This window comes from Branchiostoma floridae, chromosome 18 (genome assembly GCF_000003815.2).
Source record: "Branchiostoma floridae strain S238N-H82 chromosome 18, Bfl_VNyyK, whole genome shotgun sequence".
Lineage (NCBI taxonomy): Eukaryota > Metazoa > Chordata > Leptocardii > Amphioxiformes > Branchiostomatidae > Branchiostoma > Branchiostoma floridae.
Window position 1 is genome coordinate 4,503,098 of NC_049996.1, and position 27,838 is coordinate 4,530,935.

Sequence of the window (27,838 nt, forward strand, 5' to 3'; positions counted from 1 at the left end):
GTCAACAATCATAACAATAGCAAAACAAACAGTGTGTGGCTTTTACGGCCGTGGACGGCGTCCCCAAGCCGCCTGTAGCTTCCATCAAGGATTTTTGTCTGTCATGGTTGACGGATTGGTTTTAAAATTTTTCCGTCAGACGCAGCAAATTTCCGTCAATTGATGGAAAAACGGACGCTGGCTAGACCCCTGCAATCATGACGACAGACTGTTGTCACATGTATTTTTGGCTTAAAACAGGCTTGTTTGTTTTGTAGAAACTATTAGGTAGTTTATTAGGTAACATGATGTTGTAAGAGCAATCACGTTTTGTTAAGACTTAGCTAGGTGCAGATCGTAATCATAATGGAATCATAATGTACCTTAAGTCTGAAAATTGTGAACTGCAATCATGAAAGTTTACCTCTGTACATAATAGGCGATTTTAGTTATATAACATGTAAAATTAATCAAACTGGTCACAATAGAACGTAATGATATAACTCATGTAATTGTAACTTCACTGCCATTTGCACTAGAAAAAAATTAAGACAACTTAATACACCTCAGGAACAATCAATCAGCTTGATATGACTATCTGCTACATAAAAGTTTTCTTATTTTGTAAAATATCAACTCTTTTAGGAATTTTAGTGTTCAGGCCTCTGGGGGAACAATCAGATGGCGAATCATGCATTCATAGTACTTGACTGTAGTGCTAGTGGATATGGTAGCAGTATTTATATGTGTCTGTATTCTGCATAAGTACATGTAATCTAATACAAAACAAGCTGTTTGAACACTGTAACTGGAGCTGAGCCTTTGTAATTAGCCATTTTGTAAAATGTGAGCAGCAAAAGTCTTGCCATTTTAAGAAGTACTTACCACCACCAGTGTTACCAAGCAGTTATTATGTAAACTGCATGGGTATTGGAACATTGGAAACCTTCCACAGTTGGAAGATTTAGTGTATAACATTCAGTGTTTCCTTACAACGTGATGTGTCTGTGTGTTGTCATTTTGTTTTAATTTGATTTTGCTTAGTGCAAGACCATTAGACCTCTTCCTGTCACTGAACCAACACCTATCTTTTCTCCATGGTTTAGAATTTGGCTGATACAAGCTCAACTCACTATGAGTGAGGACTAACTTCAAGTATACATATAAGAAATTCTGGTCTTGAGATAGTCCTGATGACACTTATTTTTTTTTAGATTTCATAATACCTACAGATATCAATAGAACACACACAGAGACATACCCATGTACGTACAGTCGTACACATTCCCATGCATACAGACCCAAACTCGTGCACATATACTCACACAGAGATATAGACACATGCATGTACACACACTTGAATGTACACTACACACATACATGTATACTTGACCCAAACATACATAATACACAGAAATACAGTCACATACAACACAGTGCCATGCAAACACTCCTTCCCATGTGTGCTTTCTTGAAATGATGACACAAAAATAAAAATGACTCCTAGATTTTTCTCAACCACCTGTATTCAGAACCTTTCACATCACCACACAATGCATATACTTACAAATAAGGCCTCGGTGACTTAATTTTTTGGATGACATCTTCTGGGGACCCCAAAACTGATGCGCGAGGGCAAAAAAAAATCCACTAAACTGAAGGACGAAACATCCAGTCCATTCTTTCCCAAGTCTTTCTTGTTTCCCCCTCGTTGATTGACAGTCATAATCGTCGACATTTCAATCATGTTTTTATTGCAATTCTTGTTTAAAAAGGGGAGCTGTGGCCCCATGCCCTGACCATGTGCCCCCTTACCCTGGAGAGCAGATCCTCTGGCAAGTAAAAAAATCCAGATTGACCAGGGATGCTTATTGATTGACATGTGGCTACAGGTTGTTTTTTAGTACAGGCAAAAATCAATATGCGTGCAGATGTCATCCATAAAATTAAGTCGGTGTTGCCTAAAAGGACTACATGATATCTGGCAGGTCAGAGTTCAAGTACCATATGATCTATAAGGGAAATCGTTACAAAAATTCTTTTGCTTTTCCTAAGGTTGCATTGCATTATTTGGACTAGAAAAATTATCAAACTTTGGAAGGGGTTATAACAGGCTATGACACAACTCGTCCCAAGCTAGGATAGTGTCATTAAGATTTCTGAAACTTATCCCAAGTTGGGGTGGGGTGGGCATGAAGAATTCTTAAGGTGGGCGGTGTAGCTATAAAAAAAACACGTACAAACTCAATGACCTGCTAAATACTGCAGTCCCTTACATAGAATTATATCATCAACCCAAACAGTCTGAAAACTTAATCTGCCCTTGTATAACATGAAACACCACCACTTTTACTTAGCTAACATCAGTTTCTTAATGTATCTCACTGGATTGCACCTGTTGGTGAAAAATCATTGTGTCAACTTAATGAATTATTTTGCCAATATTTCCTTCTGATTACACTGATGTGCGACACGGGTAAGATACGTTACCACTACAGAGAAAATGGTTAGCCAGAATGTCACTTCTCAATTTCGGCACAAAATTAGATACAAGATAACTTTACTGAAAATCACAGCGCTACCGCTGAATTACAAACGAATACATAATAATTTTGATGCATCAAAAAGAGACTTGCAGTAAATGCGCTTGTTTGGGGACTATTTCACCCCACTTCGTGCCATTTTGCCAACTGCGATTTTTCTATGTTTTTCCTAAAAATAGTTATTTCAAGCGACGAATTGGAGTTTGTTCGCGGTCAGTTTGAAAAAATGTTTTAGCGAACAGGAGAGGCCACGTGAAGCACCAACTGTCACTGAATTACGTTAGAAGGATAAAGAAAAGCAACTATATTGCAAAAAAAAAGTGTTAAGGCCACACCGATATCATTCCTTGCTTCTATGATTAAATGAAATATAACTAAATCTCGCACTGTGCAATACAATGCAGTAACTTAAACCCAGACTGGCCGACACTTCGGTCCGATATTCAAACTACATTCTTGGAGGCGATAACCCTCACTGTGTTCAAGTAGGCAAATATATCAACGAATGCTTATACCTTAAAACCAATAGTGTAAATGACATGCTAGACCCAACATGTTGACTCATTCATACCTATAGATATCCATATATGTCTGTTTAGTTGTACTGTAAGTAGTTGTTATACATGTATATCTTACGAAAGGCGCTGTACTTTTGTCGTTTCATTAAATATTTCATTATAAAATATTTGAGCTTGCAATGCAAACCCATGCATGACACAAAGTGTATAATAATTTGCAAAAGGAATTATTTCTTTGTTTAGTACAGCTGATTAAAAGACTGTAGTTTTGCAATAGCAATTCATGAAACTGCCAAAACTTGAAGTGAGTAGATCTCAAAAGTACTTCATTAGCTTGCTGTAGCCTGATTAAATATCAAAGTCATCATCCATGTACATAGTACTGCCCAGAGTAGGAATACACTGTATACATGTAACAATCTATCATTATGCGGTAACCTTTGGAGGAGCAAGAAACTCCAGAAGGGGTATACGTATGATTTCTAAAATAATATGTATCAATGAATACATTATCAGAATTCCACTTATGACTTACGTGACGTGTGTCCAGAACAATATCATTTCGTGGGGTATCTATACCCACCCTTAACACAGCTTGAAATTTTCCTTGAAATTCTCAGAATGATAATGCTACAGCTAGTTGATTTTGTTATGGTCGCTTTGAGCTCCTCGCATGGAAAACCACCAAGAAAGCCGATTGAAGAACCCAACTGCCTGACCTGGACTGTCAGTAACGTCGGGGCTGTCCTCCACTGGAACGTCTGGAATGTTGATGGGCACCTCGATGAGACGTCTCCAGTTGGCAATGATCTCCTCAGGGTGGCAGAACTTTTCTTCCAGCTTCTTCTTCTGCTTTTCCCAATACTCTTCGACCCACACACCGACCTATCTGTTGGTATCTTGCTGAAAATCTCCTGTCAGCTCGTCTTCCACCCGCCCTCCTGGTGATACAAATTTATACAAGGATTTCATATTGATTTCTGTCGTCAGAAAGTATAATGCACTGAGCTGAAGGATCCAAAGTATGGGGGATAATATAGGAATCTTGTTTGTTTTACACGATTTTGTTGGTTTATGTTTTTAATTGTCTGCTGTATACAGGAATAAAATATAGAATGAAAGCAGCGTAGATCAAGTTGGAGCAGTAAAGTTGCTTAGAGATGTGAAGGAACAAAGATATATAGACAGGATAATGGAATGATTGGAGGACGGATCTAACTTACCTTTATTCCCAATATAGGTAGTGACTTTAATCGTCTTTTTCCGGTCCTTTAGGACCTGTAGCCACACCGTCTCTGCGTGTTTAGCGTATTGGCGGGCGTGTTTTGCCACTTGCCCGGTGTGTGGCGATGCGTAGCGCAGGGACTTGGCCGCGTTGAACTTCTGGTCCCTGTTCCTCGGGTCCACGTTAGCCATTTCTTGGTACAGAGCGAGACGAAGACTGGCGAGTAACAGGAAGATAGCTAGACCAATCTTTGCGTACTTGTCCTGCTGCAACATGACGAATCCTTCGTCAAGTTCGTTATTGAGTGACTTCAATTCGCCGTAGAGATGTCGTCGGTCGTCTGGTTTTGTAAGGTCGCTGTCCTTCATGTTGTGTGCGTAATCATCGATGTTTCTCAGCTTAGCTTTCAAAACGCTCAGCAAGTCATTGATTCTTTCTGTGGTGTCCCCCAGGTCTTGACCGAGAGCCTTCTGTATGTCTGCGATGGCGGGATCCACCTTCGTCAACGGGATTAAGGCCTCCCATTCGCAGTCGTCACTTAGCAATTTTGTAGCTAGAGCGCCAGCGATTACTCCTATAGGCCCTGCTATAACCGCAGCAGTATCGGCGCCCTCGAAAGCTTCGGAAGCGGCAGCTCCTGCTGCATCCTTTGCCACCGTTACGGCCTCTTTTGTCATCTCCTCGGCCAATCTCGATGCAGCGTCGGCTATCGGGTCTTTTTCGTTTCCCCTGAGAAACTCGTCAAGAGTCATCGTTGATCCTAGTTGAGTTAGAAGACAAAGAGTCGTTGTTTGAGCATGCTGTGGACCTATGGTCTTTATGGACCAATTTAGAAATCTACCTACCATATTTTAAAGACTACACGGACTGACCTTTAATGTCTGGAACGTTGAGGGGCACCTCGATGAGACGTCTCCAGTTGGCAATGATCTCCTCAGGGTGGCAGAACTTTTCTTCGAGTTTCCTCTTCTGCTTTTCCCAATACTCTTCTGCCAAGGCACGGGCCGATCTGTTTGTATCTTGCTGAAACCCACATCCACCTGATAAATTGTTGTCAATCCGCCCTCCTGCTGATGAGAATTTGTCAAATTTACAAGATAGTTAATAGTAATACATAACACGGTAACACATCTATTTTACTAGGGAGATGATCGCACTGCGATCGCTCTGCGACATAAAATTCAACAGATCGCAAAAAAAGTAAAATCATTCTATTTACGTCCCTGTGGTAACACTAGAACCCTATCTGACAACCCAGGTTATACCCAAGTTCAGAATATCCGTAACGTTATCGCGGACCAGGTAAGACAAGTAACCCAAATTATCATATATAGCCAGGCGCCGCGGACCAACCAGAAGGCCCCGTTTCACGTTGGTTATGACGCCATAACACACAGATTCCGGCAATGCCGGTATGTATCCCCCTTTTGATTGATCAGAATGAATCGGTCGATTTGCATCGACACCGGCACCAGTTTTGGCAGATGTTAGCATGCAGGAGGTCAAAATGCTAGGTAGGTAGGTAGGTAGGTAGGTAGGTAGGTTGCATGCAGAAATGTGTAATATTTTAGAGGGGCATTAGAATAGAAAACATTGGAGGGAAAACACGTTTGAGCTACAAATCTGCTTGGAGACAAGGTGAAATAGATTCTTACCTTGATAGCGCCAATCCGTGACGTTGATGCTCTTTCTATACTCTACTTGTACCTGTTTCCAATACTTCTCTGCGTGGTCAGCGTACCTGCGGGCGTACTCTGCCACAACTCCAATTTCCGGCGCTGCGTAGCGGGACTTGGTCGGGTTAAATTGCGAATCTTCGTTCTGCGGGTCCACGTTAGCCATTTCTTGGTACAGAGCGAGGCGCAGACCGGCTAACAGCAGAAAGTTTACTAGTCCAATTTTTGCGTAGCTCTTTTGCATCAACGTGCCAATCACGCCGTCCATATTGCTGTTGAGTGCCTCCAATTCATCATGCAGTCGTTGCCGTGCTCTCTTGTCTGTCAGGTCGCTGGTCTTTCTACTGTTTGCGTAATCGATTGTCAGTCTTGCCCTTAAATCACTCAGCAAGCCGTTGATTTTTGTGATGGTGTCTTCATGCAGTTCTTGACGCAGAACATTCCTGATTTCTTCGATGGAAGCATGGACCTCCGTCGAGTCTGGTGGGAATATGGCATTCCAGATACCATTCAGTATTGCCGTAGCTATAGCACCAACGACCATTCCTACCGGCCCGGCTAGAGCCCCGGCAACAGCACCTGCGGTAGTGCCAGCCGCAGCTGTGGCAATAGCGCCGATTGCAGCTTCGGTACCATTCCTTGCGGCTTCTCCTGCAGCCTTCACTCCAGCATCCTTCGTCATTATAGCAACCTTTGTCATCTCCCCGGCCAGTCTTGACGCAACTTCTGCTATTGGCTCTTTCTGGTCTTCTCTGAGAAACGCGTGAAGAGTCATTTTCGATCCTGTATTCCCCATCTACAATGAACGAAAAAAAAAATGTTTGTTTATTTAGGTCCAAAACAACAAACTTTTTTTTTACTTAAAGCTTCTGGTTTTGATAATATGAATATGAACTCGGCACAAAAAATTTTGAATATCAGCTTTAGTATATCATATTCTGCATAAATATCAATGTATTGTATACCAATTAAAAATGGGTCCCCTGGCACTTTCCGTCGGCACTGCAGCGGGTCGTGTGTGTGTGTGTGTGTGTGTGTGTGTGTGTGTGTGTGTGTGTGTGTGTGTGTGTGTGTGTGTGCGTGTGCGTGTGCGTGTTTCACTAGGAGGGTCATAAATGTGAACTAAATGTGAATTTGACCAAAAAAGATGAGAAAATGCGATATAATGTGAATTGAATGTGATGGGGTAAATATCACATATTATCACATACAACCACATAAAATTACATTTAGGTCACATTACTAAAATGTGACTGAAAAAAAATCACATTTATGTGAAATAATGTAACTATTTTAAGCTACATTTCTTTCACATTTTCACTGCGTTCTCGATATGTGAAATAGATGTGCCCAGAAGAAACCTACGAAATCACATTTTGAAATGTGAAATAATAGGAATAGAATGTGATAAAGACCAGTGCTGGAAAATGTGAAATTATGTGAAAGCTCGCCAGCTTGTCAGTCACATTTTGCTGATGTATTTTAATGTGAAAACACTTCTGAAACAAGATGTTAAAAAATGTGAAATTGAATCACATTTCTAAAATGTACTTTTATGTTAAGTTTATGTGATGCGTGAGCAGCGGTAAAATGTGAAACTATGTGAACTCAGATAACTTCTTTAAATATGTGAAATTAATGTGACGAGTACGAACAAGAAAAATTTGAAAAACTGTGAAGTTATTTCACATTTTCAAATTGTTGATTTTATGTGAAAAGTACGCGTTAAATGTTAAATCATGCAGCAGAGCAAATCGGCGACCCTGACAAATATACATAAATGATACAGGTTCATATATCCCTTCAGCCCCGCTGGATTTTAACTACTCAGCCCCGCCCCATGGACTCAGCGATTGTAGCTTAGGGTAGACATGTATTTGGCTAAAAGATTTAATCTGAGTAGATACAAATTTGGGCTTGTTTTAATATTCATATATATATTTTTGTTCCATATGATACTTCTCGTAGTGGTTCGTCTTTTATTTCCTTAGGGGATAAAAGACTGACGACTGCAATTGGAAAGGAAAGACATGCCAGACACCGCGAAAATAAGCCTGTCCCTGCATCTGCTTGTACAATGAATAAGATTTTAAAGAAATACAAAGGACGATAGGAGGTTTTGATAGCGTGTATAAAACATGTTAGCAGCCTAACCAGTTTATGTTAAAAAACAAGCTTAAGGAGGACGGTTCTTGTGACGAGTGACCATAATTGTTTTTCATTGATTTTACAAATGAGGTCCTCATTTACCAATCGGATATATCCTTAGCTTAACAGTAAGCCTAATATTTCTCTCTTTATTATGGCTTATAGAGTTACATATGGCATATTTTTAAGCATTCTAACATGAAAATACAGTGTATTTAAAAATTGCCCTCATCAATGAGGCAAATAAGCCCCTGATTTTCGTGCTTAGCATTTAATTACGCAAGGCATGTCTGAAGCTATCTACATTCCGAATATCATGAAGATCCGTCAACCGATTCTCGAATTATTCCCCTCAAAAGGGATGAGGCAACTAAACATGCCTTTAGAGCAAAAACCCTCGTGACGCCGTGCTGGGTGGGCAAGGGAGTTTGTCTATTCTAAAGACCTCTAAACGCTCTAGCATTTATAATTATCACCAAACCCTATGACATCCACACACAATCTACAAGAACATGTAAGAATCACTACTATTGAGTTGTCCTGTGCAAGTTATAGATAATTTGACAAAAAATGGTATTAAAATTAACTTCCGGTATAAAAGGCCACTATTTACCATTAATCTAGTGCCTAAAACATACAAAACGTGCCAAATGTTTGGTCACAAACAAAAATCTACGCACCAACACATGTTATTTTATGAAACATTCCTCATCATTTCTCTTCTTTTTCTACAGGGTACTCAAGAAAGACAATTAAAACAATGCATGCCAATATTGGAGGTGCCTACTGAAAGCTACCAAGCCTGTCCTTCATGATTACCTCTAGATTGTTCTTATAATTCTTACTAACTTTTGCTGGTGTACCTCTCCTACACTTCTGACAGAACATTATGACTTCAGCAATTATGCACTGAGTGATACATAAAAATAAAGAATTGCTGATATCTGTACAGAAACTGCAACAACAATTTGCCTTATGATAACAAACAAATGACAGATAGATACCAAGGCAATACATGTATCTCTACTTTACAACATTATTAATCAGTACAAAATGAAAATGACAAGGGATCATGACATAAACGTGGTATCAAAATAGAAATTTGTTGTCAGTTCATCATTCCTCTTGTTTTCAGCTGCGAGGTTTTTACTGATTTCGAACACATCAGATGACTTTTCTGCTATGACTTTCTGGAAGTGTTCTACATTTGTGTGGAGCTGCGATACGATTTAATACTAGTTCTGTTGAGTAAGCCGCTCATATCTCTCTTCCAGTTGTTCATTTTCGTGCTCTGCCTATGTACATCTTCTCTTGTAGTTTTTGAGGTCTTTTTGTGCCTGCTTTAGCTTTGTGAAGCATACCTCCATCCTCTCATCTTGATGATCTTCAGCAACTCAGTCCATATCCTAAAAATAAAGAACACAAAAGTATAAATAAAAAAATCCTTTAAAAATCATACAATTATGCATCTATCCTCTTGCAATATCATGGTAAAATAACGGTAAGTATGCCTTTTTTGTCCTCCACATACATAGAATATTCCTCTACAAGAACTTTGTAGAATCACTAGAGTAGAAGAACAAAATAATTAGGATTATGTCATGTTAGAAATGCGAAACTAGCATAAAATCTGAATGTATTATTATGTAGTACTAAGATTTGTATGGACAACAGGCTTGTTAACAGGCCTTTAACGTCAAACAGTAATTACACAGATTTAGAAAAAATATATATATGGTTTAAAGTATCATCTGTATAAAACTGAAAAGAATTTACAGCTGATAGATAATGTATACAGGCTGTGGGCGCACGCAATGGTACAGTCCACTCCCACCCCAAAGTGCTGTGACCTGCACAGATATACACCCTCTACAATTCGTCAATCCTCACGCTCATTTTACTCAAAACTACAAAAACTATACATGACAATGTTCCTTTGGATGTATGTTTCAAAATATCTGAATAAAAGTTCGCTAACTTTAAGAATTGTACGATACTTTTACGATGGAAAATGCCCGATTGTTACGAAGCGTTCCCTCCCACCCGATTGCACAGGTAGGTATACACCCTCTACATTTTCGTCAATCCTCGCGTAGATTTGACTCAAAACTGAACAAAATATAGAAAAAACTGTTCCTCAGAAATTGATGTTTCAATATATCTGAACTCTAGATCGCTGTTTCTAAAAATTGAACGATTTTTTTACGATCGAAAGTAGCCAGCATTTGTGGACCGCACGTTACGAGATGACCCCCTCCCACCCAGGCGCAGACTACTTGCGCCGCTACGTACCCTCTACATTATCGTCAATCCTCGCGCTAATTTTAATAAAAACTAAACAAACGATACATGAAACTGTTCCTTAGAATGTACATTTTAATATGTCCAATTCCTAGAGTGCTCACTTTACGATTTGTAAGAAAAATTTACGGTTAAAAACTATCTTACCTCTGCGTTTCACTTTCCCAGAACGTAGAAACTCCAGGATTGTTCGTAGCCTCTCCCACAAGCCTCTTCTAGCTAACAAACACGAATAAGACCTTATATGGGTACGAGAGCCGGCGGAAATGCCCGAATAAGGGACGATGCCTCCGACGACCGCAGCCGAAGTTTCTGTCAGCACGAAGCCCCCAGCGCCGAGCGCGGAAGAAGGGGCATTTGCCGGACGTTCCGGAAAATATCTCATCGAGTTTAGCAGCCATTTACAGTGTATTTAGACAACAAAATTCCCTTTATTTTGGTGTATAGCATTTGTGTTTGAGTGCAGGGATTTTTGAGATATCGCCTGAGAAAGTGGCAAGACCAGTTGTTTTCCCCCTGTTTCGCCGGGGTCAGGTCACGTGACTGAACAACCTACGGCGGCGGGCGGGCGGGCGGGCTGTAGAAAAATTCCACAGATGCCTGCGGAATTCTTGTCAAACGGTCGCACACTATAATGTTAGGCGGAGCTCCTGGGGCGTCCGCCAAAAAGTGGCAACACACAATGGACCTAACATTAGGTGGTGACATGTAATATCAAACCAGTAGTTCCTATCATAGTGATGCTGATCACAATGCATCAGATATTACACAATGTTGTCTATGATATACAGATACCACAATATAATATGCTGCACAATTCTTGTTTGCCAAGGCCCCTACACTTCCCCTGAGTATATGGGGGAGAGGTATAGGAGTTGGTCATGTAACTAGGATAGCACACAGGCTAGGATATTACTTCATGCCAAATGAAAAGAAAACAATGGACACACAATAGATAAAGTACATTTGTTTCAATCCTATACTAATGTAAGTTTTACTATTTCAAGCTACTACAAATATGTTAGATATTTTTTTCAAGTTGCACTTTCAGGCAAGACATCATTGGTTCATAACATTGAGCATTACAGCCTTTATCCAGCCTCCTTTCAATCAAAGACTAAGTAGGGTAAACTTGGGAAAGAGGTATAACAAATCAAAAAATTACAAATCATCACCAATACAAATAGTAAACAAACAACTTAAACACACAGTAGCTATAAAATGAGTAAGGATGTTTTCATTCTGTGAGTATTCCAGGTCTGTGAAGCATAGCAGGGTTGGTGAGAGAATATGATGTAAGGCTGGGTTGAACTCCACAGTCCTGGTTCAGAGCAAAAGTTAACCAAGAATTTTCTGTCCTTCAACTAGAAAATAAAGAGAGAGAGAGAGGATCACGATGTTAAGCGCTTCTTTCCTTTCTGTATATTGTCTTTCAATAAAGTTATCTATACAACTCAAATAATGTTAGAAATCTGATTGCATCACATCAAAGTTGCATTGATCAATATTACTTACATTTCTGAATGATTTATTTACATATATTTGGTTTTGTTATGTTCATATCCAAAAATTTGCATCTTGGCTTCCTGAGTCATAGTTATTAGGAGCAATGAAGCTCTATCATAAGGTGAAACACGTTTACAAGATCCAAACAGCAATGGATTAGAAATATTTCTTTACCATTCTTGGGAAATGGGGGAGGGGGTAAGGCATTATAAAGCACTGTACACCTACATATACTGCTGTAAGAACAGTAATCCCAGTATCATACACTTATCAAATTGTGATGCAGATATAGGCAACATTATGAACATTATGAACATTTAAGCTTATCCCAGTGCTTGAAGTTAAGACACTTTGAACAATACAGCTGAATAAAACAAAACTAAAGACAAGCAAGTCAATATTTCTGGATCAAAATTCAGCATCTCTGTGTAATTTTCAGGATATGTTGAAGTATCATATACAAGTATGCAGTCTTGTTACCATTCACTTAAAAACACACTTTGTTGGAATTCATCCTACATACAGTGTACTTCACAAAGTGGAAACAATATGGCTGCCGGCCAAAGTTCAGGAAGGTTTGACTATCTTCACTGCGCGCTCATTGGCTGATCCTGAATCACATGATCCTCACTACCATATAAGTACAAGGGATGATCACCCTACTGCCTCTTGTTGGATCCATCCGCAACGCCGAGGAGCGCGTGGTGAGGTCGACCCAGGAAGTAACAGCTGGTGGGAGATTCGGTGGGAAACAGGGTTTTCCCAAGGAGGGGATTTATCAGAAACCGATCCACCCACCGACCCACCCTCCTTTTTATTTGTGTACAGCTGGCAAGGGTTCCATCTTCGCCGCGCGACTTCGGCGCTATCCCAATAACTTAATCACATATGAAGGATGATCCAATGAGTGCGCAGTGTGGATAGGAAACTTATAAAATTATAATGCTAAATGAAATAAGTGGATCTCTCCAATATGCAGGCATATGTTAGAGCAATATATGCAGTTATGTTTTAGATAACTTTGAAACAAATCAATTGATTTCTTTGAGTCTATCCCTGTCATTAAAGTTAAACTGCATACAGTGTAAACAATATGGCTGACTAAAATTCAGGAAACTTTGACTGTCTATGATATCAAATCAAATGAGTGGATCTCTCCAATATACAGGCATATGTTACATATGTGATATATGTAGTTATGTTTTTAATTACTTTGAAAAGAATCAATTGATTTCATTGAATTTATCCTAGTCATTAAACTGCATACTGTGTAAACAATATGGCTGACCAAAATTCAGGAAACTCTGACTGTCTATAATACTAATTCAAATGAGTGGATGTCTCCAATATCCGGGGGTATATTTAAGTGATATATACTGCCATGTTTTGAATTACTTTGAAAATAATCAATTGATTTCTTTGAATGCATCCCAGTCATTGAACTTAACTTAGTGTAAACAATACAGCTGACCAAAAGTCTAGCAACTTTGACTGTCAATATTTACAGATCGAATAAGTGGGTCTCTCCAATATCCTGGAGTTTGGTAGAATGATATATGTAGTCATGTTTTCATATACTTTCAAAAAAATTAATCGATTTTTAAAAATTTATCCCAGTCCTTGAAGTTCACCTAGTGTAAACAATATTGCTAAGCAAAATTCATGCAACTTTGGCAGTCTCTATTTCAGGATCAAATTATCAAATCTCAACAATATTCTGGAATATGTTGAAGTGATTTATGTAGGCATGATCTAAAATATTTTAAAGAGGATAAATTGATTTCTTTGAATTTATCCCAGTTCTTGAAGTTCACCTAGTTTAAACAATATTGTTAAGCAAAGTCCAAGCAACTTTGGTAGTCTATATTTCAAGATCAAATAAACAAATCTCTCCAATATTTTAAAATATATTAGAGTAGTTTATGTAGCTACGTAGGCATGATCTGAAATATTTTAAAGAGGATTAATTGATTTCTTTGAATTTATCCCAGTCCTTGAAGTTCACCTGGTGTAAATAATATTGTTATAATAAGCAAAATCAAGCAACTTGGGCAGTCTGTACTTCAGGATCAAATAAGTTGATCTTTCCAATATCATGGAATATGTTAGAGTGATTTATGAAGGCATGATTTCGAACATTTTGAAAAATATTAATTGATTTCTTTGAATTTATCCCAGTCCTTGCACTTCACCTGGTGTAAACAATGTTGCTAAGCAAATTTCAAGCAAATTTGGTAGTCAATATTTCAGGACCAAACGATTGGATCTCTCCAATATCCTGGAATATGTTAGAGTAATTTATGTAGTCATGATCTAAATTACTTTCAAAAAAATTAATTAATTTTTTTCAATTTACCCAAGGAGCTTTTATCTGATAAAAGCTCCTTGATTTACCCCAGTCCTTGAAGTTGACACACTTTAACTCTTTGACTACTGTGAGTGGGAGAGGGGGGTGGCAAATGCCTTGTAAATTTCTCGAGATTGGCTTGATCGATTACCCTCACATTTGCAGTGTTGAACGTGCTCATGTAGTAGTAATGACAAAATGACTTCACGTACGTTTTAAAGCTACCGTACTCTCTAAAGTCGAAGTTAATGTTGACAGAGGCACCAAACTGGTGTCTCCTAGGGTATATTTTGTAGAAATTGGGCGATCGGCTACTAATATAAGTATCAATGACGTGAAAGATAAAGGACACATGTATCCACCGTCTATACGTACCTTGTATGTAGTCATCCATGGTCATCCCGGTGAACAGTGGTCTGTTTTCTTGCACTCACTTCGGGTTTCCACCAAGAGCCGCCATCTTGGATGGCGGCCATCTTGTAACAAGCCTAGTTAACCATAAAGCATTGCGATTCCCCACCAGTGTACTTCTCACTATGGTGGAAGGATGTCTATGGCATTCTGATTACCGTTTATAAATCCCCAACCTACCCAAGTGTGTTTACATATAAACTCAACGCTAAAAGGTCAGGGGTGCCTAAGCATTTGCACGAACCCTATGAAATTCGTACGAATATTATGTGATACACACGAATCACTATGCGAAAACGCACGAATATTATGAAATTCGCACGAATCACTATGCGAAATCGTACGAATTTTATGAAATTCGCACGAATCACTATGTGACACACACGAGCCTTATGTGATTTGCACGATCCTTATGCAAAAACGGCGGCCGGGAGGAGGCATGATTTTGAGCGTTTCTACCCGAGATATTTATATTTCAAGGCATGGAATGGACATTTACCGTCGCAAAGATGTATTTGATAGCCTGTGAGCTACTGTTTAGCTTCATTTCGGCGTGTTACATCGTATTTTCAGTCGCCGAAGCGGCGAAGCCGCCATCTTGAAAATCCCGCTCCGTTTGTCACGTGACCCCGCCAGTGGTTGCGCAATTTCGCATAAGGATCGTGCAAATCACATAAGGCTCGTGTGTGTCACATAGTGATTCGTGCGAATTTCATAAAATTCGTACGATTTCGCATAGTGATTCGTGCGAATTTCATAATATTCGTGCGTTTTCGCATAGTGATTCGTGTGTATCACATAATATTCGTACGAATTTCATAGGGATCGTGCAAATGCTTAGGCACCCCTGAAGGAACACCTATCTTTCGGAAAAGGAGTGAAATGCAAATGGCGGTCTTGTAGTTAACCGTAGTTACGTTAACCCTATTCAGACCGGGCTTTTTTGGTCATCCCTGGACCGGGGGGGGGGGGCTTTTGAGGCCCTCCACTTCTAAGTTCTCTAACTCTCGAACGACGTGCCGTAAGGCCACCAAATTTTCAGGACATTATATCGACATAATATCTGACAAGTATTTGACGTTTGACGTTACGTTGACGTAAGATGACGTAATTATGACGTCATCAATTTGATTATATTAGCCGGACCCATGAAAAAAGGGTATTCTCAGAAAACTTCAAGTTATACTACAAAAATGTAACAATAAGTGCAGATAACAGAATAATAATGTTTATTACGACTTGTATTGCCAATAGCAACATCGATGACGTCATAATGACGTCATAAAATGACGTCATGCACATCTAAGATACGAGATAGGCTCCGCCATATTATATCCACCACCTTGAATTTTCAAAACTTCTTTTTTTGCGACAAATAATCACAAAGGGCAATGGAAATAGACTAAATTCATTCATTTAGATGGTTTTTGATGAAAAAATACCATGTAGTTACAAATTTTAAGGGAAAATAAGCTTGTTATTCTTGATCTGGCCATACGGTCCGCCATCTTGGATTTTGGGCTGATGACGTCATCAAATTAGCATAATTTATGCATATATAATTATGAAAGATATGCTAAATAATATAAGATTTTATTTATGTAACAAAATAGCAGTAATATAGCAAATAAATGTGAAAAATACATTGTTAGAACAAAAAATAGTGATTTTTGGCAAAACTGCCTGTCAGCAAACGGTTGCCATGGCAACACGAAAAAATGGAAAATTTGTCAAACTTCGCAAAATTGTTGCCAACAATATTTTAGGAAAACTCGCCAAATTTGGTGGCTTTAGCGTAAGGCGTTCTGGCGTTATAGGACATCGAAGTTAGCGCGGGCCTCAAAAGCCCCCCCCCCCGGTCTGAATAGGGTTAATGCCCCGGTTGCACATAACCCACTATGTCTGCCGACCACTAGCCAACAGAAGTTGGCAGTAGATCGGGAGCAGACTGTTTGACTCTACTGTAGCAGGTTAACAGTACTGGGGAGGGACTGTCACCTTGTGGAGACCCTATTGTTGTTTCGAAGTCAGTTGAGTAGGTTGATCCGACGCGGACACTCAGCCTAGTGCCTGCTAAAGCATCTTCATTCATCTTTCATTGCATCCTACTTGGTCCAGCACATTTAGAATCTTGGACATTTTAAAAGATCTTTCTTGGAACTTTTAATAGATAACCTGGCAAGATAGAACACAGAGCGGCACTATCAAAGTTACCTGCGCGTCCGAGAGTGCTGTTTCTGTGTCCGTCCATTTAGCGGTCTAGTCAAGACTTAACATATGAGGACAAAGTTGTAGGTTTGATACGTATCTTTAAAAACGGCATCTAATGATCTAACACTAGTCCCGATGGTTGAATGCCAGGGCATAGTTATTGTCTTGTCTACACTGTGTGCCGCCAACTAGCAGAGGAAACCTACGAATCCATGGAGGCGTACAATTATTTTATCTCCGGCTGGGTAGACAAAACTAGTTAGTCAACGGGCACTGAGAAAACCAGGCGCTCTGTTGTGATATTTTTTGACAATGAATGCCCTCAGATTACAGTGTAATAAAACTTGGGAGAGGGTCTGCATGGGGGGGTCTTGGTAACGCTTAACGGTGAATTTAGGAGACCTGGTAACGCTTAACGGTAAATTCAGGAGGCCAGGTAACGCTTAACGGTAAATTCAGGATTGGTTACAAAGCATAACTGTAATGATTGACGCACATTTCTATTCGTACATCTCAATAGGTCATTAGTACATGTAGCTGACTAATGACATTATGAGAATGAAAAGATGCCTAGAACCCGGAGGAATGACAGGGACAATGTCCGCTGCGTCAATGACATTTGCTTCCCTGTTGCAGTGTTCTTGCTACAGGGGCGGCGACAGCATATTTCTTATGGGGGGGGGGAACTATTGCTGACAAAACTTTCAGCAAAGTGGAGCGCCGAAGGCGCGACGCATCCTAGAGGGGTCCGGGGGTATGCTCCCCCGTGAAAATTTTAAAATCACGACCCTCTGAAATGCTATTTCCTGCATTTTTCGGCTAACTTTTCCGACAGATAAAGCTACCTTAATGGCATTTTTTCATCAAAATTACACAAGGTTATAGCTTTTACGTATACCTCCACTCCCGACATATTTTGACCATTTCGAGGAACAAGACGTTGCAAAATAAGTCCTGGGAAATTTCAAAATCTGGACCGTCTGAGGCGCCATTTCCGGCATTTTGAAGGACAAATTTTGCTGGCAGACGAAGCTAAATTAAACTAGAGTTCCTCGAACACACATCTTCGCCAAATAAACATTCTTTATCGAAGGTCGTTGTTTTTGAATGATTAATGTATGTAATTATGGCTATAATGGGCCGGATAAGCACCAAATACAGCTTAATACGAGATGTTAATATAGCAAAGCTGGATGTAAGGTCTTTAGTTAGGCTAGGTTAGGCTAGGTCTTTAGTTTTATATAAGATTTCACTCTACAAAATGTACATTGCAGTCTTTTCGTAAAAAAAAGAAATAATAAACAAACTTTGAGTGACTGGCCTATATATTAGATAATAGGTCATCTAAGGGTTACCTAAGGGTCATACGTAAGGATTGTTACGGCCCCGCCTTGGTGAATGTTTGTGTCCATCTCATGAAAATAGTAAGTAAAGATTTGCAATCGCGAGTTAAGTCAGAGGTATTTTACACAGTCTACCTGGCCTGGCTATCACGTCAGGCTACTCAGATCCCCCCATTCATAGCCCCGCAAAGACAAAATAGCTGATTGACAGGCATAGTAATTGCTAATCTCCAAGTATTAGTATATTCATAAGCCTTACTTAGATCCTCCTCTACAACCTAGCACAAACCGAGACAAGATACGATACCGCCCGCGTTCTATGACCGCACTCGTACAACCCGGAAGTATATGATATTGTCGTAATCGGTTGCACGGAAACCCCCATGCAGTGTGAAATCGAGGCCAAAATCAGGCAAAAAGAGCCAGTTTGAAGGCCAACTTTGACTCTTCAAATCTCATCCCGAAATAGTATTTGAATCATTAAGCGTACTGTATGCGATCGAACAACTCATGAGGATTACGTTGGCACCTTTGACAGCCTGATTTGGCCCACCGCGATGTTTTAATCTTTTTTTACGTGACCATGTCTTATGCCTCAAACGGGCGGGCGTGTAACACCCTGCCATGGCATGACGATTAGTTCTGCTCCACCTTTGATTTGTCTGTGCTTAGACCCGGAGACTGAGGGCAGGGGGTTAATTTGGTGTGACTGGCCCTTGTCAGGGAAAGGAGATCAGGCTTCTGCTTCTGTCTGAAGGGCTTGAATGATAAATGAAGATTAATGGTCCACACATTAGTGCTGGACTAGGGTGACAATGGTGCCAGTGTCATGTTGCACTGCACACCACTTTTGTTAGGGATGTGGTTCTCTCCATGATAAGAATCCCAAAGTAATTATATTAAGTAGATCGCAATTTACATAATTAGCATCTCATTATGTTGATAATCACCCTAAGTACCTACCTACCAAAAGCAAAGAATATCCATCAATCCCCTCTGCAGTTATCCTTTTTAAAAGTTACAAACTATAAGACCCACTGCAGTTCCAAACAAGCTGCTAGGGGGCCCAAAATTACACCATTCACTCCTAGTCCCAACAGCTATCCACCACTTAAAAATCATGAACATGGCACTTCTGGAAAATTTAGGCGCAACCTTTGACGCTCACTTGCAGTACCAAAACAAGTCGCTAGGAGGCCCATTATCGAACTTGACCTTCCTTTCTGTGTCCCCTACCTATCAACAAAATATCATTAGCATCCATGTAGAACATCTCGAGTTATCGTGTTAACAGACAAACGCAATTACATACAAAGCCAGCTACAGCACCATAGGTAAAAGCTAGCTAAACCATTCTCGCACATGACAATCCTTTACACAACCGCTACACACCTGCCAAATATCGTAGAAATCGCCCAGCTGCATTTTGAGTTATGCTTCTCGAAACAAACCTCGAAAAAATACAAAGGTCGCTGCTGTACCGTAGGAAAACGCCAGGTAAACCATTTTCAAACTAGGCATGCCTTTCGACAACCGCTACACACCTACAAAAAATCAAAAAGTTCCATCCACAATTTCTCGACTTATATGCTGTTGACCTACATACAGACCCAAGTAAGCAATCTTATAATCTTCGCTGGCGAAGATAATGACATAAAAGTTTTATCAGAGAGAAAAGTTTTTTTGGGGTGACGACCCACGCCCCAAATATATTTTTGCCATGTCGTCGTGAGCTCCATAGGCGCAAGCCCATGCGTCGCAAGGGAGGTCCTGAGAAACCTCGTTTTCTGCATTCGAGGAGTACATTTTGCCTGAAACTAAGCTAAATTTGACACTGAAACCTGTATGATATATATGAGTGAAAAGCTTTCGAGGGCGACGCTTCCGCGACATATTTCTACCATGTCCAGTGCCGAAGGCCGGGAGACCGGGAAATTTTGAAATCTGGACCCTTTGAAACGCCATTTCCCGCCTTTTCAGGGACTCTGGCATTGGACTTCTCGGGTTTTAACTTGTCACGAAGAATTTCTTGGTAACGCTTAACGGTGAATTCGGGGTAACAAATAACGATTAACGTTGAATTAAAACGACCAATAACGCTTCACGAAGAATATACCGATAACGAATAACGTTGAATTAGAGCAGGTCGGTAACGATTAACGGTGAATTAAAATGGCCCGTAACGGTTAACGGAAAAAGGCATGCAGGCCCTCTTGGGAGGTTGACCGACCAACTCAAGCTAGGGAGTGGGGGTTTATGAGGCAAACAAAAGTCTGAATAACTTATATGATAGCTTTCCTTTCCTTCAAAGAACAACGGAAGCAAATATTGACTTAACCTTTCTGTTGACGCTGTTATCATGGTGATATAGGGCCCTAAAAATTCTCAGCTGGTGACAAGTTCCTTTACACACCTTGGCTTTATGGTGTTTATTGGTTGACTTGCAAACACTCAACTTTTTGTACACACGGTGGCAGGATATTCATGGCAATCTGAAAACCGTCATAAACCCCCCACCTACACACGACCGTGCCATCTCAAGTGTATTTACACATAAACTCAAAGCCATTATTGGATGAGAAATACGGTCAAAAATCGTAAGAGTGGGAGAATTACGGAATCTGTTAACGAGCTCTACGAACTCAAAATCGCCGTTGGAAAACCACTGATTTGAGAGCAGCAAGATTCGGCATTTGTCTAAAAATCGATTGATAATCCACATAACATTGGCATCCCACCTAACTCCTTCAGCTTAGTCCCCGACTCGTTCAGCTTTGCTCCTGGACGTCGCCTTGGCACCTGCTGTAATGTAGCTTTGCCCCCGGCGTTCCTCTTTGCCCCCGGTGTAATTCTGCTTCCCCCGCCCTTCTACCTTGCCGCCAATAACCGCCGTCAACCCGATTTGCACGTAATCGACACGAAAATCGTGTAGAAAGTAACAATAACGCGTTAACGATTGCGCCACGAAAAATGAAATAGCCTCAGCTCCGGCGCACATTCTGGGCCACCTCTCTGTCGAGTGGCGTTTCACAACTCCTTCCCAGTCTGAACTGAAAAGGAACATGCCGTCAGCAGCGCGTTGTTTGTGGGGCTCCAACTCTACAAAAATCTAGCTATAATACATTTTTGGTCTAAAAATGGCCAAAAATCACAAATAAAATTAACCATCATAAAGTGGTGTATGCAAAAGGCATGAATAAAGTCCTGTTTATATATGTAAAAGCATTCCGACACCAAATTTCAAGTCACTTGGTCTAATTACCAGGGAACATGAGCCAAAAATGTACATTTTTGTCTAAAAATGACAATAAAATCCCAATTTAAACTGGTGTATTAACCAATTTAAACTGGTGTATGCAAAAAGCGTGAATGTATTCTCGTGACCATATGTTATAGGCACCTCCATGCCAAATTTCAGGTTATTTTGATTAAAAACCTGGGCACAGAAGCCCAAAATATACATTTTTGGTCTAAAAATGCCCCAAAAGTGCAATAAAATCAATTCTGGGCAGAACTTGAGATGCCTCCATATCTATTTTTGTTTAGAATACATTCAACTGCATGTGTGCCAAATTTGGTGCTTTTACAATATGCACAACTCTTCAGCTATGCCGCTGGACTATTATGCATGAGACTGATGTAAACACGAAGCGTTGCAATATAACGTTATTACCTCCATGAAATGTCATGGAGGTTATATTTACCTCCATGAAATGTCATGGAGGTTATATTTTACCCCGCGTTTGTCTGTGTGTCTGTCTGTGTGTATGTGTGTGTGTGTAAACAAGATAACTCAAGAACGGCTGAGTAGATTGGTTTCATACTTGGTGTGTTGGTAGTGTGTGATGAAAGCTGGAAATGATTAGATTTTGGGCTCCCTAGCGGCTTCCCTTGGTACTGCAGCGCAACTTCCGGTTTTGCTATCTCGGTGTTCTGAACACGCTGTGATCACAATTTTGGGGTGTTAGATAGCTCTTGTGCTCAGGAAGAAGTGACATAAGTTTGGGCCCCCTAGCGTCTAGTTTTGGGATAGCAGGGGCATTTTTGTCAAAAACTTCTGAAGAGGATAACTCAAGAATGGAACAACGGATTGTTATGATTTTTGGTATGTAGGTACCTTAGACAATGTTGTACAAGGTGAAATACTAATTATGCAAAATAGGAATACATTTGCATAATTAATGAGAATATTCTATCATAGCAGTTTTTTCTATGTATCTCTTGTCCTGGACGTGATATGGTCTTGACATTTGGCTGGTAGATAGCTTGCAGTGTCATGACAAAGTGGGGCAGGTTTCAGCCCCCTAACATTTCATTTCGGAACTGCAGGGGCGTTTTTGTCAAGACATTCCAAAGAGGATAACTGCAGAAAGGATTGACGAATTGGCATCATTTTAGGCATGCCGGTAGCTTGGGCAAAGATGTTCATAAGGATATGCATGTTATGCAAATGAGGACTTAATTTGCATAATTAATGAGGGAATTGTATAATTCCATTGTTTGCAATAACTGGACCTCAATAAATGTAACGCTTGTTAATTATGATAAGTGGAATATAACCAGAAACCAAATATGGTAATGAGGTACTAATTTGCATAATTTATGTGAAAATTGCAAAACCGCCCATTGATTAATGATTTTACAATTTTCACATGTGTATGTTAGTCAATGATGAATAACACCATGCATAAATTATGTTAATGTGTTAGTCAATTGCATGAAATTCACAAAAGCCTTAAATATTCATGGAGGTATGAGGTCGCCGAACTCTAGTTTACCCTGCGTTTGTGTGTGTGTTTGTGTGTGTGTGTGTGTGTAAACAAAATAACTCAAGAACGGTTGGGTGGATTGGTTTCATACTTGGTGTGTTGGTAGAGTGTGATAAAAGCTGGAAATGATTAGATTTTGGGCCCCCTAGCGGCTCCCCTTGGTACTGCAGCGCAACTTCCGGTTTTGCTATCTCGGTGTTCTGAACATGCTATGGTCACGATTTTTTAGTATTAGATAGCTCTTGTGCTCAGGAAGAAATGACATAAGTTTGGGCCCCCTAGCGTTTAGTTTTGGGATAGCAGGGGCATTTTTTTCAAAAACTTCTGAAGAGGATAACTCAAGAAGGGAACAACGGATTTTCATCATTTTTGGTATGTAGGTACCTTAGACAATGTTGTACAAGATAAGATACTAATTATGCAAAATAAGAGCACATTTGCATAATTAATGAGAATATTCTATCATAGCAGTATTTTCAATGTATCTCTTGTTCCAGATATGCTATGGTCTTGACATTCAGGTGGTAGATAGCTTTTAGTGCCATAAACAAGTGGGACAAGTTTCAGCCCCCTAACATTTAATTGTGGAATTGCAGGGGTGTTTTTGTCAAGACACTCCAAAGAGGATAACTGCAGAAAGGAACGACGGATTGCCTGCATTTTAGGCATGCAGGTAGTTTAGGCAAAGATGTTCATAATGATATACGTGTTATGCAAATGAGGACTTAATTTGCATAATTAATGAGGAAATTGTATAGTTCCATTGTTTTCAATAACTGGACCTCAATACATGTAACACATGTTAATTATGATAGGTGGAATATAAGCAGATACCAAATATGGTAATGAGGAACTTATTTGCATAATTTATGTAAAAATTGCAAAACCACTTTATGATTAATAATGGGAATTTTATAATTGTGACATGTGTACGTTAGTCAATGATGAACAACACCATGCATAAATTATGTTAATTTGTTAGTCAATTGCATGAAATTTACGAAAGCTCTAAAATTTCATGGAGGTATGAGGTCGCCGAACTCTAGTTAAGAATAGCTTATCACAAGCCTCCTCACCCTTTGGTATCGGTTCCCGTTTCTGTGTTGGTGGTTCAGAGGCCAAGTGACATCTAGGGGGCTCCCATTTGTCGTACACTAGGCAGCCAAACTTCCTCTGTTCCCGTTTCAAAACAACTTCAGTCAAGATGCAAACAATGCATAAAATAGACCTGCATAATTAATACGTAATTATATGAAGCATCACTTTGTACATACCAAAAAATCATTACAATCCGTCAACTCTTAAGTAATTCCCTGTTCCAAAGCAGTTCCAAAACAAGCTGCTAGGGGACCCAAACCTATACCACTTACTCTCGGCACCAAGAGCTATCCACCACTTAAAAATCATAGCCGCAGCATGTCCAAAACTTGAAAATTTAATCGTTTTTAGGTCTCAACAAGACCTACCTACGTACCGAATATCAATACAATCCATTCAAGCGTTCTTGAGTTATGCTGGTCTTCTACAAACTTACAAACATACACGCTACCCAAAAATATAACCTTCTTGGCGGAGGTAAAAAGAACAGAACTACTTGTCTCGATAATGACAATCCTATTTTCTCCCGTATGACCACACACATATACCAGAAGTCCAACGAGCGAGGGTCAGTGTCGTTGATTAAAAATACTCAGGCAATACAATCTTCAAAATACATGGCTGACCCATGCTACGTATACAGAGAATAACAGAGACAACAATCTACAAGGTATGGCTCAGTATCATGCTGTATGTAAAGGGTTAAAACAAATCTAACATATGCGTTTTCTTCAGAGTTGGCAACCCGGAAGTAAAGCAAAAGTGAAAGAACTAAGCAGAACGTAGCGGCCTCACCTCTTGACACCAGTATGTTCCCAAGTAGGGCGGCTCTTGAATGAACAACTGTCCACACCGATGTTAAGATCAGTTTTCAACAGACGGTGTACGGGTGAACTTCCCAAATATGACTCAGACGTACTGGGAAGTTCCGCATATGCATCTAGGCCTATACAAGCAACAATGAAATACAGTTTACCCATAATTCGCAGCACTTGAGCGAAACAGGTGGAAATCCCGGATGACGTAATACCCTTGTGCACTTGAACTTTGTGGCTCGAATTTCTGCCTAAAATGTTTGCAATGTATATTCTCCTTGAGCTGACTTGAATTGTATTCTATATATATGTATATATTCTGGAGGTAACAATTGAGATGCAATGTGATACATGCATCTGTGATGTATTAGGTACATACAGAATTTCATTTTATTACCCATGGGGTTATCTTTTCACTAGCGTTTTTGTTTGCGTGTGTGTGTGTCTGCCAACAAGATTAGCGCCCTTTCCATATTGGTTTGGGTCAGGAATTTTATAGTTCGTTAGCCTTTATACTGTGATCCAGCAGTCTTTGGGATTGTCATGCTTTGACTACAGCGCGCCGACTCACAGTGGTTCCTCTAGCTAGTTACATACTCGTAATAAATCTCAGATACAACACAACTTAGGGTGACAAAACCACTGACGGGGAACCGTCTCACATTGACCCTATCCAGACTGGGCTTTTTTGGCCGGGGGGGGGGGGGGGGGCTCATTGGTCCCCCCCTTCGTATACTTCAAAACGGCTTACTGTACGATCACCAAGTTTGCAAGGGGTGTTATGCTTGTCAATTTTGATAATTCCTAAAATTTCTATATCGTTTATATTATGATATGCCGTAATATGACGTCACGGGGAATTCCCATAATACCTGAATATTTCAAACAAAAACTTAACCCCCCACCTGCCCCCCGCCCTCAGTCTGGATAGGGTTAAGTTGTATTGAATGTCCATATGTGTACGGATAGCACATCAAATATATTAGGAACTAGAAAGGTCGACATTTGCTTGAGAGCAGATACAGCATATTTCAGTCATACGCCTCCCCATGCAACACTGAACTTCCAAATCACACCTGCGCGAAAATGGAACATTTTAACAGTAAACGTCTCTGAAAAAAGGAACTAATTATATTTCAGCCATACCATAGGTATGGTGAAATATATTGTATTCGTAAAGTTTCTTCTTCTTTCTCCTTCTCCTTTCAAATATTTAAAGCACGCTATCTCGGTCGATCCTAGACTGAATGACTTGAAAATTGGCACAAGGGTAGAGCGGGACAATGCTTAAAATGCTTAATTTCAGAACTTTTCTGACGGGAAATTGGTTTTCTTTCGGCCTCCTGCCGTGACCTTTGGGACGTTCACCCACAGAGCCCCAAACCTGCAGCGGTATCGACTTCAGCAAGAGTTAATTGAATAAATAAGTCAGCCAATCAACGAAGAGGAAGGTGAAGGCTAATTAGTATTCATTAGCGGGACCACACAATCCGGTAAAACAGAAACACTGCATAATGTGACCATACGGCGGCCGTATGTCACCAAGCGCCTGGATTAAAGTCGTACTTTACGAGGATTTGCGGTTCACGACATTTGGGCGGTAGCGGAAAGTACGCATGCCTTAAACGTTAGGGTACAAGTCTTTGTTGATGAATTTACAAACATTCCGCATGGCAATATAAATCATTTTCGGTAGATTTGACTTTGGCAGTGTCAGTTGAGACAATCGAGAAAATGTTACTTGGCGAGAAATCGTGGGAAAATTGGACAGTCTGCGTTTAGTTTTGATACGTAAGTTTGGCAGTGAGGAGAATGATTCTTTTCTCATCAATATTTCTCTTCAGAATTATTTGAACTGTAAACACAAAGCGTGGACAATATTAATATGTGGCTTATCACATATGGGGTTCCCGTTGAAGAGGTTCATCAGTCACGTATGCAAACAGTTACAACAATTTTCATCAATCAATGACTGTTTTTTTTCAATGCGAGAACTGAGACTAGGTCATTCCCCTGACGATAATGTACTAGTAGACATCGAAAATTTGGGAGGTATGTACTGTACCTTTACAAAAACAGTCATTGATTGATGAAAATTGTTGTAAGGGGGTTCCCATTTTTCGTACAATAGGCAGCCGAACTTCCTCTTTTCCCGTTTCAAAACAGCTACAGAAAGATGCAAACAATGCACGAAATACCAGTCCTATCCGCGTGTATTTCTTAAATATCCACATTATTTTTGACAGAGAGCTTAATGAAATTGATAAGGAAAACTAAACAAGTCTTTTCAGTCTTACTTGTACGTCTTCCATGCTATTCTATTGACTTTCAAGTGGTGACCACCCCCCTCCCTCATTGACACGACAGCAAGTTACTTGCAGAAACATACGAGCGTTTTCGTAACGTTACCTTCTTTATTCGAGACGACCTACACAATACATGCTACATATTTTAAAAGACGAAGACCCACTGGTATAACTCAGTGTGATTTCATGCAGTATAGAAACAAAACAAACAGAATTACAGAAACACAGACGGCCTACCCGATAGGCAACTTTCGATAATGACCATACTGTATGACTACACAAATATACTTATTTACATATGTCAGACGTTCATGGGTCTATGACGTTGACTACAAATACTTAAGACAATACAATCTTTAAATTACATGCCTAAACTATGCTACAAAGACAACAAAAGTATAGCTCAGTATCATGCTGTATGTAAAGGGTAAAAACAAAGGATTGGACAACCCGGAAGTAACGCAAATGTGAAAGCACTTAGCAGAACGTATACGTAGCGGCCTTACCTCTTGATAGCAGTATGTTACAGCAGGGCGGTAAGTAGGGCGGTTCTTGAATGAACAACTGTCCACACCGATGTTGAGATCAGTTTTTACCAGACGGTGTACGGGTGAAATTCCCCCAAAATGACTCAGACGCACT

General features: G+C 40.0%; 1 protein-coding gene across 2 annotated transcripts; it reads right to left on the bottom strand.

Annotated features, from left to right (window-relative positions):
- Window positions 1-695: 695 nt before the first annotated feature.
- LOC118405291 lies at window positions 696-27,838 on the bottom strand. Of its 2 annotated transcripts, none has more exons than XM_035804717.1 (6): window positions 27,703-27,838; window positions 24,871-25,021; window positions 5,921-6,737; window positions 5,138-5,332; window positions 4,264-5,025; window positions 696-3,981 (listed from the first exon to the last, which is right to left on the bottom strand). In XM_035804717.1, the coding sequence occupies exons 3-6, from the start codon at window positions 6,735-6,737 to the stop codon at window positions 3,926-3,928; spliced, it is 1,830 nt and encodes a 609-aa protein (XP_035660610.1). In that variant the 5' UTR covers window positions 24,871-25,021; window positions 27,703-27,838; the 3' UTR covers window positions 696-3,925. The 2 variants fall into 2 exon arrangements, with proteins under 2 accessions (XP_035660610.1, XP_035660609.1); XM_035804716.1 differs by lacking the exons at window positions 24,871-25,021; window positions 27,703-27,838 and adding exons at window positions 9,451-9,495; window positions 10,538-10,777.

Coding starts and splice junctions, on each gene's coding strand:
- LOC118405291 (XM_035804716.1), bottom strand. Junction 5,333..5,920: donor CACGGATTGGCGCTATCAAG/GTAAGAATCTAT, acceptor TCTCATCAGCAG/GAGGGCGGATTGACAACAAT. Junction 5,026..5,137: donor CAACGTTCCAGACATTAAAG/GTCAGTCCGTGT, acceptor TAACTCAACTAG/GATCAACGATGACTCTTGAC.